The sequence below is a fragment of the Lissotriton vulgaris genome, chromosome 4_1, assembly GCF_964263255.1.
Source record: "Lissotriton vulgaris chromosome 4_1, aLisVul1.2, whole genome shotgun sequence".
NCBI lineage: Eukaryota > Metazoa > Chordata > Amphibia > Caudata > Salamandridae > Lissotriton > Lissotriton vulgaris.
In genome coordinates this window covers 799,242,687-799,260,609 of record NC_141691.1, presented here as the reverse complement: position 1 = coordinate 799,260,609, position 17,923 = coordinate 799,242,687, and the positions used below count along the sequence as shown (strand labels likewise).

Below are 17,923 nucleotides of genomic sequence, written 5' to 3'. Positions count from 1 at the left end.
CAATGTCTAGATAAGTGTGAAGGATGTGGATGAGGTTTAGTTCCTCTACTCTAGGTATACGGATGTGTATTCCTTTGGGGAGTCAGAATATATTCAAGTCCAGAAATTATGTACAGGACACGACAGGCTTGATAGCACTTGATAAGCTGATTTACAATGAGCCAAGTATAACACAACGGTTTACTGCTCAGAAGTCGATATGTTTAAGTGGAGGAGTTAATTAAAGCTGCCCTAATAGGACTGTGCCTGCCTTACACCATGCTGGTTCCACCCCCCTGTGGTGTGTCTGGGGCCAGAGCCTACACTGACAAAGGAGGTGGTCATGCACCTTTAGAGAAATGTGTGAGTGCCCCCCAAAACTGGGTCGCACTGTGCACAGAGCCCTGTGCCGGCAGGGCCGGGGGGGGGGGGGGCAAAAACACTAACTGGTGTAAGTATTGTGTGCTGGAGGAACTTTGTGCTTACATGGTGCCAAAGGACTCCTGGGCGCCAGGAGGAACCTTCACAAAGGACTCCCTCTCTGTTGGAGGGGCCCTGTGTGCTGGCCTGCCTGGGCCCAGCTCTGCCCCTGGAGACTTTGAAGTTCAGCACAGGGTGAGGGAGGTGCTCCACGCCCGCCGCTGTTTCTGAGGTGCTGTGCTGGGACGGGAAAGTTGTTTCCTTTGTCTCCCGGGGGTGGACAGAAGGATCGTGGATGAGGCTCTCTTCTGAGTGGCAGTGCGTAGTGGCTGCCCGTTGTTGGACAACTAGCGGGGCTGACCAGAGTTTGCAGTCCCGCCCGGCCACGCCCCCAGAAGCCAGTGAGGATGCTGCAGGTCCAAGGAATAGTCGGAGCCTACCCAGCATTTTCAGACACGGAGGAGAGCCCGAAATTGAAGGAGACTTTGCTCCGAATGTAAACGCCTTTTCAGAGGAAAGAAGTCAGGCAGTGAAAGCCTCGTTACGTCGCAGCTCTCCTGAGAACTAGGCGAGTCCAGCGGAAGTCAGGCAGAGATGCAGCCTGTTGGTGGGCAGGGCTCCTGGGACGACGAGAGCTCCACATGCCTGCAAAAGTTGTTAGAGACGAACAAGAAGGAGTCCTGCCAGCAGAGCGGGAAAGCTGGAGAAGTGTTTCTGCCCTCGCTGACCATGATGGGCAGCCTATGAGGGCTCGAGTCAGACGACTGTCCCCGGAATGGCGTGCTTTTGTGCCACCTGAAGGTGGGCCACGGAGTCTTTCGTCCCTGTTTTGGGGGGGCATGGTACAGTTTGTGTTGGGACGAAAGCCTCACAGAGGCCCCGAGCTTGGAAGCGCTGAGTGGATGGCAGCATCTGCTCGTATCGGCCCGCACCTTGATGGCATGGTTTTTCCCTATTAAGAGGGAGCTGGGCCCACAGAGCTCTAGTGGTCTGGCACAACAGTTGACCCATGTTGTAGTGGGCAGTGGGCCTGAGTGAGATGGGTAAGTGGGATCACATGCAGGGAGGGCCCCGGAGAGGCGCCCCATTGAGGGAGGGCTGCCTACCCCTCCCCGCTATTGAAATCTCCTGGGACTACCGGAGGCATGGTTGTAAGTGGGCAGGTGCCCTGAAGCCTACGCGGGGAGAGAGCTAGTGGCCGCATATGATAATGTATGGGGGATTCCTGTTTTCTGGGTGCTTCTCCCCACCTGCTACAGTTTGTGCCCTGATGTCATGATGTGGGTTGGTCGGCATTCCTTCAGGAAGTTGCGTCCATAAGGACTGGGCAATAATGGCGGTGAAATGCCTACTGGTGACCTGAGGGTTCAAATATGGGCACAGTAACAATGTGGCTATGATGTACGCATAATATATGGTACAGGTGCCAAACTGTGATGTGTTATGCCCTGATGTGATTATGTTTACATTATAGTTATGAAGTGCCGTCAACAAACTGATAGCATCCCTTAGGGCACACTGTCTGGCGATTCTTGCCTTCAAAGTTTAAGGAAACATGGTAAATCAAATCTTCTTGAAAAGAGTTGTTTTTATTATTCCATAGTGTTCAAATAGATATATGTTAATTCACATATTCATTACAACAGTGATCTCTGCTTATTTGCATTATTGCTCCAATGCATTTCGGACGATTGTCCTTCGTCAGGGAGCATCTGAAAAAACGACATGTACACCCTATAAGATATTTGCTAGTAAACTATGCGAACAGAATAGTAAAAAGGCATGCTCAGTGCCGTGACTGTGTGGTTAAAAATAAAATTAAAATAAATGAAAGCGAGTGAAGAGTTATTCGTGAGGTAGTTAACCAAACGGTGACTAAGTGTCGAATTATAAACAAACGTGAGATGAGCGTTGTGCAGTAACCGGGCATGCTTTCAACAGAGAACACTCAGAAAATTTGCGTGAATGTGCTCAAAATAGCAGCGGCATTCCGAACCGCGGAGTGAAACAGCAGGTTTAATGCTACGAATTTCAAAGTAGAGAGTGCTCAATAAACTTACCAAAGTATTCAAAAGGGTACGCGCTGGTTAGAAAACTCAGCGGTAGATTTACACGGGTGACACAGAAGTGTGTGGTTAAGTCAACGGAGTGGGTCACGTGATAGAATGAAGCTAAACAAAAGACTATCGGGTAAATAAAACGCTGTCGGGTGAATGGAAAGGTGGTTAATCATCGTGATGAGAGTTGCAAAAAGAGAAAAGAATAACAAAAAGGCCACGAGTGGGAGAAGGTGTAAATATAAAAATACAATCAGCAGTCACATTAATAAATCGAAAATAACCAGCAAATGATAATGCGACCATAAAATAGCAATGTTGCACAACAATAAAGAAAGGTGGTCTTCACACAGGTAAAAAAGGAATGCATAGTTAAACAACAAGGAGACTATTCAGAACTGGTGGTCCCCAAAATCGGGGAATCTCTGATCAATGTCTAAAGGTAACATGAGAACTCAATACGTTCATTCAGACCAAAAGGTCTCATCGACTGTAGTCTATATATCCAATAATTTTCCCTTTGGAGTAAATGTTTGTTGTTATCTCTTCCTTCCACTTTATTAATGACTTCCAAGATGGTGTATTTTAACTGGGAAACAGTGTGTTTCATTTTATTGAAATGAATGGCTACTGTGGATTTTTGGTTCAAAGTACGAATGTTGGACTTGTGCTCATTTAAGCGAGTTTTTATCTTGCGCTCAGTTTTTCCAACGTATGTTTTTCCACACGGACATTTTAAAAGGTAAATGCAGTTGCTGGTATCACAAGTAGCAGGTACTTGTAGATGGATTTTGTGACCTTTCATGGGATGTGTTATATCTGTGCCAGATATTACGTTGTGACAATTATTGCAGTTATTGCATGGTCTAGTACCGCGAGATTGAAGATCTGGACTTTTGGGTTGTTTGAGGATTTCTCCTAGGTTTTTACTCCTGGTGTAGGCAAAAAATGGTAAGGATTTGAATATGTTATTGAAATCTGTCTCCAATTGTAGAAGTGGCCGATGTTTGAGCACTATGTTTTTGTAAATGGTACTGACGTTGGCAAACTTTGAAACTCCAACCATGCGGTCACTTTTAGATTTTTGTCTGGGTTTGTTTAGAATCTCTTGACGATTCATGGGTTGAATGAAGTCTTTAGCTGATTCCAAAATTTGATCAGGATATCCTCTCGCACGAAATCTTTCTGTCATTTCATTGATACGTGCTTCCGCCGTGGTGGGATCTGAAGTGATGCGTTTGACTCTGAGTAATTGTGATCTTGGTAAATGGTTTTTCAAAGATGCTTGATGAAAGCTAGTATAGTGAAAAGGTATTGTTGCGGTCTGTAGGTTTTCTGAAAATGTCGGTGATTATCTGATTTTCTTTTAATGTGATTTTTACATCCAGAAAGGTGATAGAGTTAGCTTGAATGTTCCACGTGAATTTGATTCTGTCATTAACATTGTTTAAGGTGTTGAGAGCTGTACTATACTAGCTTTTGGAATCAGCTAAAGACTTCATTCAACCCATGAATCGTCAAGAGATTCTAAACAAACTCAGACAAAAATCTAAAAGCGACCGCATGGTTGTAGTTTCAAAGTTTTCCAACGTCAGAACCATTTACAAAAACATAGTGCTCAAACATTGGCCACTTCTACAATTGGAGACAGATTTCAATAACATATTCAAATCCTTACCATTGTTTGCCTACACCAGGAGTAAAAACCTAGGAGAAATCCTCAAACAACCCAAAAGCCCAGATCTTCAATCTCGCGGTACTAGACCATGCAATAACTGCAATAATTGTCACAACATAATATCCAGCACAGATATAACACATCCCATGAAAGGTCACGAAATCCATCTACAAGTAACTGCTACTTGTGATACCAGCAACTGCATTTACCTTTTAAAATGTCCGTGTGGAAAAACATACGTTGGAAAAACTGAGCGCAAGATAAAAACTTGCTTAAATGAGCACAAGTCCAACATTCGTACTTTGAACCAAAAATCCACAGTAGCCATTCATTTCAATGAAATGAAACACACTGTTTCCCAGTTAAAATACACCATCATTAAATCATTAATAAAGTGGAAGGAAGAGATAACAACAAACATTTACTCCAAAGGGAAAATTATTGGATATATAAACTACAGTCGATGAGACCTTTTGGTCTGAATGAACGTATTGAGTTCTCAAGTTACCTTTAGACATTGATCACTGATTCCCCGATTTTGGGGACCACCAGTTCTGAATAGTCTCCTTGTTGTTTAACTATGCATTCCTTTGTTACCTGTGTGAAGACCACCTTTCTTTATTGTTGTGCAACATTTCTATTTTATGGTCGCATTATCATTTGCTGGTTATTTTCGATTTATTAATGTGACTGCTGATTGTATTTTTATATTTACACCTTCTCCCACTCGTGGCCTTTTTGTTATTCTTTTCACTTTTTGCAACTCTCATCATGATATTTAACCACCTTTCCATTCACCCGACAGCGTTTTATTTACCCGATAGTCTTTTGTTTAGCTTCATTCTATCACGTGACCCACTCCGTTGATTTAACCACACACTTCCCTGTCACCCATGTAAATCTACAGCGGAGCTTTCTAACCAGCGCGTACCCTTTTGAATACTTTGGTAAGTTTATTGAGCACCCTCTACTTTGAAATTCGTAGCATTAAACCTGCTGTTTCACTCCGCGGTTCGGAATGCCGCTGCTATTTTGAGCACATCCACGCTAATTTTCTGAGTGTTCTCTGTTGAAAGCATGCCCGGTTACTGCACAACGCTCACCTCGCGTTTTTTATAATTCGACACTTAGTCACCGTTTGGTTAACTACCTCACGAATAACTCTTCACTCGCTTTCATTTATTTTTATTTTATTTTTAACCACACAGTCACGGCACTGAGCATGCCTTTTTACTATTCTGTTCGCATAGTTTACTAGCAAATATCTTATAGGGTGTATATGTCGTTTTTTCAGATGCTCCCCGACGAAGGACAATCGTCCGAAATGCATTGGAGCAATAATGCAAATAAGCAGAGATCACTGTTGTAATGGATATGTGAATTAATATATATCTATTTGAACACTATGGAATAATAAAAACAACTCTTTTCAAGAAGATTTGATTTACCATGTTTCCTTAAACTTTGAAGGCAAGAATCGCCAGACAGTGTGCCCTAAGGGATGCTATCAGTTTGTTGACGGCACTTCATAAGTTTAATTCTACTCGTCCAAAGGGCAGAGGACGACACCTGGGAGCACCTACCTCAAACACGTGAACCTTTGTTTAAAAAGAACACTACTAGAGCTGTGCACTTGTCTACCAACCCCACAAACTTAATTATGTTTACACACCACCTGTACAGCGAGGGGAGGAGTTGATAACACGTACACGTTGCAAGTGTTTACTATGATGCACTGCTGCTAATGTATGCAGAATGTGTATTGCTCAATGTAATCCTACCAGTAGTTACTGGTGACCCCTAATGTTAGGTTTTTGCCTAAGACTTGATTGGCCCTATAAGTGTATACAATCCCTGTAAAGTTATAACTCATGCCAGGTGGCAAAGTGTACATATGTGATTGTGTTCTATAGTGTTTTATGAGTAATACAAAGTCTATTTTTTATATAACCTTGTGTGGAGTTTCTTTTTGTGTGTGCCTAGTGTGTTGCTGCGGTGTGAGTGTGTTGCGCAAATGCTTTACACATTGCCTCTAGGGTAAAGCCAGACTGGTCTGACAATCTACCAAGGGTGCGAGCAGGGGTTATTTTTGGTGTGTGACTCCCTTGCCCTGACTAGAGTGGTAGTTTCTGCCTGGCTTAGGCACATGCCCAGCCAACCAGAAATCCCATTTCTAACAGCTGCCGAGGTTCGTTGGGGGCCAAGAACCCCTATTGTTGCCATAATTAAGTCCTCCATAGAGGGATTGCTGAGACCTCGCAGGAGGCCATGTCTTCGTTCTCAACGGCTCTGCTAACATGCCTCCCTGTGCACTACTGGTTGGGGGTGTAGTCTAGGGGTGAGCGCACCGGTAAACTCCACTTTGCTAGCTGAGTTTTTGCTTAATTCCGTGTTCCAAGTAGAGTGGCAAAACTCCACAAACACCACTGGAAGAGCTGAGTTTTCTGCCCGCCCATAGTTTTCTGCCTTTTTTCTGCTCACTTTTGACCTTTATTTCGCCTCTGTCTGCTGACATTTAGTTTTCCTTTTTCTGCTCATTTCTGACATGTTTTTTTCCTCTTTCTGTTAGGTTCTGACCTTTTTTGCCTCTTTCTGCTCACTTATGTCCTTTTTTGCCTCTTTCTGCTTGTTTCTGACCTTTATTCTGCCTCTTGCTGCTCGTTTCTGACCTCTATTCTCCCTCTTTCTGCTTGTTTCTCACCTTTATCATGCCTCTTTCCACTCATTGCTGACAATTATTCATTTGTCACCTTTATTTTGCCTCTTTCCGGTCGTTTCTCACCTTTAATTTGCCTTTTTCTGCTTGTTTCACACCTTTATTTAGACTCTTCCTGCTCATTGCTGACCTTTAATCTGCCTCTTTGGGCTCCTTTCTGACCTTTATTTTGCCTCTTTCTGCGCATTGCTGACCTTTATTCGACCTCTTTCTACTAATTTCTGACCTTTATTCAGCATCTTTGACACCTCCCACCAAGCGAGAGCAAACAGAAAGCCCACTCCCAGTGTGCGTGATTCCTTCCCGCTGTGAAGCAGGCAGGAAAACAGATGAAAGAATTGCTTCTGCATGCAGGGAGCATCATTCTTTGCTGCTCCCTGCATGTGGCAGCAATGCCGGCTCCTGCTGGAGGCTCCCCCAGCAAAAAGGGCCCGGGAGATGTTGGGGCCTGGGGAGGGGGGCCTTGTGCCCCCTCCACTTCCTCTAATTCACCGGGCACTGGGTGATGGGGTCCCCAGGGCCGAAAACGGGCCAGGGAGGGGGGCCGTGTGGCCTTCCTCCCATTCAACTAATTGTTCGGGCCTCAGGTGATGGGGCCCTACCAATTAGATGGACCTTGGGGGATGGACCTGGATAGCAGGGTCCCAGGGTGCAGAGTCCAAAACTCAACAGCATCAGTTCAAACAAAATGGGGGTGATCATGCAAAAAAGGCACTTTCTTAGAACTTCTGTTATTTCCTTTTATGGAAATCAATGGATAATATGCCATATTCAATACAATTATTATTTCATATTGATTCTACAGGTGCATGTGGATAGTGTATGATTAGTTCACAAATCGTTATTGTTAATTTAAATGTTCATTTAAAAGCTTGTTGGGTGTGACCACGAAATGCTCAGGTAATGGCAGAGTACATTCCAGGTGATCCTTGTCATGTTTCATGAAAGCCCTAGGTGTCAACTGCAATTGCTCATTGGCTAGGAAAAACCATTAACCGGTGCAAGTGGGTACTGTACACTTTGTTGAACGTATTTCCGATCTATTAAAATAAGTAGTTACCCAAATAACACATATCATATGATAGTAAGCACTGTTATTTACAGAACTTAAACACAACAGAAGTGTGGGATGAAGCACTACACAAAATAAGTTATTAATAACAAGTCAAAGGATGCATTAGCTTTATTCTATTCCTGCATTCCTTCCAATGCTCGTCTAAAGAAACAAACGTTCTTCGATTAACCAGCTTCTGCTGGCTTGTGATTTAAGAAAGATACACTTCAAAGGTGTATTTTTTCAATAATCAGAGTCGGTGTTTCCATAGGATAAGATAAAGCAGTAACCTTTGGAAACCACCTAGTGGTTGTGCCAAATTAGTGAGCAAAGGTCTCGACTAAAGAGAGTTTTTACCTATCTGTTGTTGAAGGACAAAACCAATACTTACAATTTGCTTTGGGTTAGTCCATTACCTACCATTGGTATGGCCGGGATGCCTCTCACCCCCTCCCAACACAATCCCCAAGGATGGGAAGACGGATGCAGTTCTGAACTTTTGGAAGGCGGGAGGGAGTTACCCTCCCGGCCGTATTTATTAAAATATGAAACAAAATTAAAACATTAAAAATAACAGTTTCATATCATGTACAATTTTTCATTTATACATTACGATGTTTATTGGCTAACCTTAACAAATCTCTAATACAAAGGTTCTCCTAGCCGAGTCTAAACATCCTGCAAATGCATACTCTCTAAATAAAAATTGTACATCCTAACATTACGGGCCAACGGCAAGGTCGTAACCGGTGTCAGATCCCTACTACCAGAACTCCCCCCTCACGTGTGAGGGGCGGGCGCACAGAGGACTGTACCTCTGTGCCAACTTCCAATTTCCCTTGTCTTAGCGTTGGCCCCTTATTTAACTCGACGCCATCTTAATGGTCGTCCGAGGACTCGTGTGAGGTGTCTAGAAGGTAGCGTGGACCCCCCTCCCACCCCACACTGTTCATCACATCCGCCGTCGCGGATATCCTGGCCCCGGGAAATTCCTAGGAGGGGCATCGAGCCGCCTCCTCCCCTGGGAGGGGCCTATGACAGCCTTCCCTTCGGCGACCCCATACTTAGTGGGTGCCGCCTCCCCGTGTGAGGGGCCCACGGCCACCTCCCCCCGGGCGCTCCCATCCATAATGGGTGGCGCCCCTCCTCTAGGGATCTTGAAATTACTGCTCACCGATCATGACCTTACCGCCACAGGCCGGATAGTTGACCGGCTATCCGGACCCCCCACACTCCTACTAAAGGTCATGATTACACAAACCCCTTAACCAAGCTATGAAGTCTCCTATGAGTAAGACATTCCCCTCCCGGGACAAATGAACCCCATCTTCTAGGTACATGTTATCCCCCCGAATACATCCATGCGGAATACAGTGCAACTGTCCTGAACGAAACAATCTACCCAGCTTGTTATTGACTTTCTTTACTGAATGATTCAAAGCTGACACAGAGAGGGCCCCCCGCCACACCTTCCTTGGAATCATGTGTGACCATGCTATCGTGCACCCCGGAATCCTCTTTGCCAACCAGCTAACAGTGGATAGAACCCGCTCGAGGGGTACTCGCCGACCGAGCGCCACCAAATCATTGCCTCCCAGATGCACTATGATTATAGACGGCGGTGACCTTGTCCGCCCTAACAGTCCCTCGACAAAACATTGAAACTGGTCAATACAGAGCCCGCCCCTTCCGTGGAAGGTCACCCTGTACCCGTATTCCCCAGCTGCGTGAATCATGTCACCTGCTTTGAATATGTCCGCGGCACGCCTCACGTATGAGTGTCCCACGACCCACACCACTCTCTCCTCAGCCGGTGGTCTTTGACCGCAGGTCCCCAGGTGTCGGGTCGACTGCACAGTCCGCCCCGCCTCGCAAGCTCGCGAAACTGTAAACCAAACAAAAGACAAGAAGCGTGAGTGCATGACATTAGCTTCACAACATGTGCAACCGCACATACCTTTTATAACAATTCGAGGACCATCGCCACAAGTGTTTCACCATTTCAACACTCTGACCCCTGGCTGTAGCCTCTGTAGCAGCCCCTATCCTGAAGGAATGGGTCCCAAAATCGCTCGGGTCCAAGCCCGCTGCCGCGATTGCCAAAGTTAACACCCGCTGAAACTGAAACCTTGTCAGTGGGGTGGCGTCGGTGTGTCTCAGCAAGCTTCCCCCCCATGCTGCCCCCCTTTGCGCCAGATATTCCTCAACGCACTGCACCGGGCACATGGGGGACCCTCGCATGCGCTGGACCACAATACTGTCCCCCATCGCACCCTGATCGGTTTTTGACCTGGCGATTGTGATTACCATTGAATCACCCTTGATCTGGACGTGCTCCCGACACAGACCTCCCCCCACATCCTTCTTATTTTTTGCCACCAGCTCGCTCACCCGCATAGCCCCATGGAATGCTAATGCGAAAGCGGCCCAGAATAGCACTGCTTTGGACTGGGAGGAACATGTCGCGGGAAGCACCGACATCAACAGGGACAATCTTTCTAACCCAATCGGGTGCCTCTCGTCTACTCTATGACCCTCGAGGCGTTGCCACCCTCGCAGTGCCTTCTTTACCAAAAAGGACGATGTAGGGTCCTTGATGCCATACGCCTGCGCCATGAATGCAATGGCGGCCCTGTGCCTATTGGCCGTTGCTGCTGATCGGCCTGCCTTGTGGAGTGCTACTAAGAACTTCAGTACATACTCCTCCTGCCCCCACTTATCCCCTCCTGCTGGACCCAAAAATGCACAATAGGAACGAAACGCTCCTTCGTACGACTTCCATGTCCTGGGGGCTAAGCTGGCTCCCACGAGGTCCTGTAATCCGGGGCACCGAGTGACCAGAGAGCTTCGGGAAATGGTGCCGTCACTAGATCCGCGGAAGGTAGATAACCCCTGAAGGCCTGCATGTGGGAACGAGAGAGTGCATCAGCCGCCTTGTTCAGTACACTCGGCACGTGCCTTGCCCTAAACTGAACGTTCAGTCTCATGCACAGTAGTACAATTTCCTTTAATAATCTCAAAATCCACTTGCAGCGTGCTGCCTGGTTATTTATGCATTCAACCACGGTCATGTTATCAGACCAAAACACCACTGAGCGATCACGGAAATTGTCCGGCCATGCCTTCAGGGCCACCAAAATGGGGAACAACTCAAGAAACCCAATGTTACCTGTTAACCCACTGGTGTGCCACCACGTCGGCCATGTTTGCGCCGACCATCGATTACCAAAGATGGCGCCAAATCCCACGCTCCCTGCCGAGTCGGTCCACAAACCCAGCTCGTCCGAGGATGCTGGTGGTTTGCTCCATACCACTCGACCGTTGAAATCCGCCAAAAATGCCAACCATATGTGCATATCCTGGCGGACCTCTGCAGACAGTCTCGTGCGGTGGTGTCCTTCCTTGAGACCTACCATGGCTTGTGAAATAGAGCGGGAAAAGGGGCGGGCCATTGGTATCACTCTGAGGGCAAAGTTAAGCTGGCCCACCGCTTGTTGCAACTGATGGAGAGTTACCTTTTCCTTGCTAATGCACAATTCTAGCGAGGCCCTAAATTTCATTACGTTGTCCCTGGGCAAACGGAAGCATTCCTCCACTGAATCGAGCTCAATTCCAAGAAACTCGAGTGAAGTGGATGGCCCCACCGTTTTACCCGGTGCCAATGGCACGCCAAACCGCTTCATGAGATTGCAAAATTCCATTAAAGCCTGTGCACATTCCGTGTCACCGGCTGGCCCCAAGAACAAAAAATCATCTAGGTAGTGCATCACCTGTGTATAGCCCGTAGCTCTGGTGAACGCCCATTGCAGAAAACAGCTGAATTTCTCAAAATAAGCACAAGAGATGGAGCAACCCATTGGCATACATCTATCCATGTAATAGCGTCCTTGAAACACAAAACCTAACAGACGCTGATCCTGAGGGTGTACCGGGAGCAACCGGAATGCTGATTCAATATCCGATTTAGCCATCAGCGCTCCGGGCCCCAGGCGATTCAACCTGGCGACGGCCTCATCAAAGGATGCGTACCGCACCGAACAGACTCCTGGATCAATCGCATCGTTTACCGAAAGACCCCAAGGAGCCGACAAGTTATGAATTAACCTAAACTCACCTGGGTCCTTCTTGGGGACTACTCCCAACGGTGAACAAATGAAATTAGGAACCGGCGGGTGCCTATATGGGCCGGCGACCCGGCCCCGGGCAACCTCCTTCGCAATCTTGCTTTATACCACCACCGGGTGCTGCTGAACAGACAGTTGATTTCTACACAATGATTCCCCCCGAACATCCCCCGCCGGGATGTGGAAACCATACGAGAAGCCGTCCCGTAACACCCCAGCGGAGACATGATCAGGGTATTCGTTTAGCCAGGGGATCATTGCCATGATATCTACGGGGGTAGGTAGTGGTTCCCCTTGGCCGATATTAGACCTGTTTGGCACCTCCTCTACCCCCGGTATCCCCATTCTTGGCTCTGCACGAACTCTCAGGGTGTGACGAGTGTCCGCATCCTGCACACTCATGCCTGAACTTACATGTGCCCTGTGGCCTCGTGCACTTGCCTCTGTTAAAATTCCAGCAAACCCCTCTCCTACCCCCATTCCCACCACTCCTGGGTTGGTGATCACCAGCGGGGTTTGCTCGAAAGGGCGCCGCCGATTGATGGCGGGAAGGCGCCGACCCATACTCGCCGAGCGAGGACGACTTCGTCGTGCCCGGCAAGAGCTGCTTCTGCCAAGATACGGAGTCGAGACAGTCCCACGTCAGAGACGAATCGTGCTCCTTGGCCTTACGAAACTTACTATCATAACCCCTCCATTGATCGCCCTCATATGTCTCATAGAAATCCATTATGCGTGTCTGATAACAGGCCAATTCACTTAAAATCTCTGGCTTACGTTCACCCATAATAGCTGTAAACATCCCAAAGGCCTTGGCCCAATTAGAGATCGTCTCATCCACCCTGAAGCCCGCCATTTTTGCGCGCCACACACTCGGATGCAACAAATCCTTCTGAGCCTTAACATACTCAATCTCGTGATGGTCAGTCAGAAGTGAAAACATATTTACATATTTATCAGCCCAAATCATTTCCTTCGTGGCCAGTGGAATATGCTGAACTACTTTTTCCCTCCTTGAGGGCAAAGACCCCCCATTTGCCATTGGCAGTGGCTGCTTACCAGACTCCATAGCTGGTCCCGCTGATTTTTCAACGCCAGCCGTTGGTCCTTCCGAGGGAATCTGTGAGGGGACAAGCGGGAGATTCGCCTTCGCAGCATCTCGCGATTGCCGCAACTGCTTCATTAGCAACTTAGCTCTTTGGCTGTGTCTCCGGGTGCCGCCGCACCCTCGGTATTCTTCCCAAGCCACGCGGCCAACTGGGCGGCCAACTCCAGAGGCATTTTCTCCTCGCTGGTGGGCGTAACTACAACCGTAATCGGTTGGCCTGCATCCGGGATCGGTACCGGGGCTTCGACTGGACTAACTGGGCTTGCCGGGGGTGACTCGGGAACCGGGGCCTCCCCCCCTGCCGCCCTATTCCTGGCCCTTTTACCTCTCCCTGCGGGGACTACTCCCGGCAATGCTGGTCCGATGACCTTCTTCGGTCTGCCCGTATTGCTCATTACCGCCATCTGCTTTTTCATGCTCGCCATATCTTTCATCAGCATGCGGAGCATCTGCTCCGTCCCTGCCTTCTTTCCGGCCTTCTTGCCAGGCATCGTCGTCAGATATTCGACCCTTGCTGCTTAGCTGCCCAACGAGGTCCTGGAAGCAGAGGTCCGAAGTGAAGAGAAGGCTCCTGAAAGAGAAACACAAAAATTACAAGTTCTCAAAATTGCTCCTTGTTCCGTCGAGGGCTCACGTGCAACGAGAGGGTGCAGCTTCCAAGCACAGGAACAAGAGGATGCTTCTTTGGATTGTTGCTCCTTTTATTCCTCTTCGGGAGGGCGTGTACCCTCCTCTGGTACGCCTACGGGGCGTGGCCAACGGTGTAGGGGGCTAGGACAACCCTTCTTGGGCGGGAAAAGGCGCGCCCCGGCTACGCCACTTCGGGCATACCAGCCGAGACACGCCCCCCCGCCCAAAATGGTTTCCCGGGGGGATCCGGGCCCCCTACCATACGTTCGGGGGGACCGAGTGGTCGCCCCTTTCCATTTGATTGCTTGTCAGTCTCATGTGCTTCCTTCTTACTTCATGGCTTCCCTTCCTTTTTTTGAGCCCGACTCACAAAAGTAATCTGAGACAAAATTCTAACTTTATGACTTTCAGTATTCACAAAAGGCATTTACTAGTAGTAAAGTTAGGATTCCTAACTTTACTTCTTCTAAACTGAGACAAAATCCTAACTTTATGACTTTCGGTATTCACAAAAGGCATTTAGTAATAGTAAAGTTAGGATTCCTAACTTTACTTCTTCTAAACTGAGACAAAATCCTAACTTTATGACTTTCGGTATTCACAAACGGCATTTAGTAAAAGTAAAGTTAGGATTCCTAACTTTACTACTACTAAATACCTTTTGTGAATACCAAAAGTCATAAAGTTAGGATTTTGTCTCAAATTACTTTTGTGAATAGGGCCCTCTATGTTTGTACCTCCCATGGAGCAAAGGTTCTTTACTGTTCTTTTGATTAGATGACTTCTATCCTTCCACTGCATCCATTCAGGGAACTACTTTTTTGTTTTATGACTCCATGTGATTGCTTGTGTTTTCTTGCTCTTTTGCTTGTGTGTTGCTTATCCTCATTGAAATCCCCCCGCATTTTTTGTTTTCTTCCCCCACCCCTTTCTGAGTATCTGTTGTGTCTCCCACCCCTCCCCATTTTGTTTTGCGCTTTTGTATTGCTCCCCTTCATGCATGGCTTTATAAAAAAATATATATTTTGTTTTTAATCAACTACCTCACACCCTGCACATAGCTCCTTCACTGCGTGGGAATGCATTATTATGTTGTTGTCTTTGCTTATGCTGTTCAGCAAAGACAACATTATTTTTAATGGCACGTTCAAAAAAGGAGTGGCAAACCAATCTGTCTAGATTAGCAAAGCCACATGGTGAGACCTATTAGATTTGCTTCTGCTAGTTTTCAATGTTTGTAGAGCACTCTGGCTGGCAAAACGATGTGTTGTCGCCTGAAAATCCTTGGGCCACACTTTGTTATTTCCTTATGTATTTACAGGTGATAAAGCTGCTAACAGTTCAGGTCTGACATCACAACTGTACAGTTATCAGTATGGTGCGCTCTGATCTGCAGTGTTGTATGATTTTAGACCACTGGCATCACAGTGCTGTTAATTTATCAAACACCCTTCTCAAACTTTCCTATTTTCTTTTAAGCTATGTCACCCAGCTAACAGGCACACAAAACCGCTGCTTACAAAAGCAACTTCCTACTAACGCTATCAAATCCATTTCCATCATCCTATTCCTACTCTAAACACTACTAAACACACAAGAAATCGAGAGCACAAACCTAACACAGCTAATGTACAAACAAAAGAAAAAACAAAATGACTAATATACCAACTATTGACCTCTAATCTTGGGTGCCGTAGTAGCTCGCAACTCACTGCAAAGTGCTTCAACGCATCGCAGAGATAGTCGTCGGCGCTATATAAATATAATTTACAATTTCATAACCTTACTACATAAATCTATGGTTTCACACAGTGGCTTTACTGCTTACATTGTATAGTCCTACCTTACTTTCTCCTGATAAGAGATGGCATTGCGCCAAGAACTTTAGGGAGCTTCATAAAACCTGATATTCAATTACCGGAAATGTATCCTGGAACTGGTCTCAGCCCTTGCAAATACCAGCCCTACATTTGGAAAGCATCCTACCAGCATTCAGTGATAACAAACAAGTCACCCTTGTTTCATTGAGTTGTAACGGAGCCAGTGGTGGTTCCTGCGACTACTCAAATTGCAGCTGTTCCAGTAAATGACGCACCTCTTTCTCTGCCTCTTGTAATCTGGCCTCCAGCTCCGAAGGAATCATCTTCCCCCTGAAAGGATTAAACAGACAGCGTTATTTTTCTCACTGGACGACTTTCTTTTAATTGCACTTTTCAAATCAGATTATTGCCTTTATTCTTTTTGCTTTCATGTAACAGCCGGGAAACTTTGAGGCAAGCAACTGCGCAGACCTTATTATCGGAGACATGTTTCTGGCAGATACAGAACGGCCATTCACACCCGAATCACTCGGAGACCTTCACAGGCCAATTGCAGAGAACCCCCACAGAGGACTCTCAAAATGGAGCCCTTGTGTGGCTGTTTTAAAGCACCGTGTGCTCACTACAAGTGACGGACAGACTAAGAAATGTAATAGGCTTATTTCTCAGAACACAGAGAGGTTAATTTACTAAACTCCAGCCAAAACAATGGCAGATCTTGTTTCAAAGTAAGACATGCATGCTTAGTAATTTTTAGTATTTCCTTATCCATGGAGAACGTGACTTGTTTTTCGGCCACATTTATCTAGGATCTTTTTCCAGTACAATTTCTACTGTCTGCCCAAAGCACCTACTGCGTGATGGTGGTTGGCAAAGAATTGAGGCACAAATATTATTCTACAACGAAGATGTGAGTTTGGGGTGCAGTGTTAGATAGAGAGAAGGGTTAGAGAGCACAAAACAGGCAGTGTGTTTTTATGCTGCAACTTCCCCAAAATGATTTGTATTCTATTTAGAATGAGTTTTTATTCCTATGAAGAAGTTTGCTTGGTCTTTCAAACAGCGATGCAGCGCGTTTTCAGCATGTTACAAAGGTGCTTTGAGCTCAAAGTGAAGGTGAACAGAGTTAGGAATGATGTGATTTTTGGGATTAAAGAAGATTTGCTAACACAGAAATTGCCCTTGTCAGGGAAATGTTAAGGATTTTGGGATCCCTGGGCCAAATTTAGGGGCATATTACCAAGGGCTTTATCTCCACCTTTTCGGCTTTAAAAGCCAAAAAAGCAGAGATAAAGCTATCACCCTATTAACAAGAGGATGCTAACATGCATAATCGCATGTTAGCACCCTTTTTCACTACACCTCCCTTTGCATCTCTAATGAGATGCAAAGTGGGCGTTGCACACCTAAATACCGTGAGAAATGTCGCTACCCGACATTTCTCCAATGAACAAGCTACACGCTAAATAGCAAAGCGATAAGAAAAGTAGTGCTAACCTCGGTTATCGCTACTTTCCTTATGCCTGTTTTCAGTCTGACTTAGCCACTATATCCAATGGAAGGTGGATATATTGGCGAAGTATGCCCTGCCCTATCATCAAGCTTTCGCCAAACGTTGTGCGATTATCGCTGGATTTCCAGCGATAATCGCACTTTTGCCAGCTTGGGCTTGGAATTGTATCGCTTTTGAGATAAGCGTTGCTGATAGCACGCTATCTCATTGAAACAATCCAGCGTTAGTCGGCAATAATTATCCTTGCCCTAAGAGCGCTAAGCGATAATTATCGCTGGCCCTTGCTGATACGCCCCTTAATTTGTGTGACCCTTATCGGAACAGGTTTGAATTTACGATCCAATTTCATCTCTTTCATGCGTTCTTTAGCCAGGTCACTGACAGTGCATGGACACACTTGTCCAAAAACTAAATACACTAACACCTAATATTCAGGGATAGTGATGTGTGTTTTCAATATTGTATAACAGCAGCAGTGCACTTATATTCCTGCAAATAATCTATGTGACACTCTCCCATTTCTCATATGTGAGGTCCTGTTTTAATGTAAAAGAAACTTTTTAATGGATGTTGCATGAGACATAAAAACATAATTTATCTGTAAAATGTCTGTAATAGACTCACACGTAACCCATATTAAAAATAAATGAAAGGAAAACATTGTTTAGAGCAATCTGTTTAAGAATTATTCTAGGCCATCAGGGCACAACTCTCTGCAGAACAGACCTGGCTGTATCAGGTGTAGTGTAGTTCCTATATTACCAATAGGCTCTGCGCATTGGAATAATATATCCTATAGATTAGACGTAGGACTGAGGTCGACT

General features: G+C 46.1%; 1 protein-coding gene across 1 annotated transcript in view; it reads right to left on the bottom strand.

Moving 5' to 3' along the window:
* The window catches only part of LOC147722600 (glutamate decarboxylase 1-like), a 1,148,213-nt gene that overhangs the window by 388,072 nt on the left and 742,218 nt on the right, over window positions 1-17,923 (bottom strand). Inside the window, exon 8 of the mRNA XM_086965127.1 lies at window positions 15,862-15,916. Coding sequence (XP_086821253.1) covers window positions 15,862-15,916 — 55 coding nt within the window. The remainder of the gene's footprint in view (window positions 1-15,861; window positions 15,917-17,923) is intronic.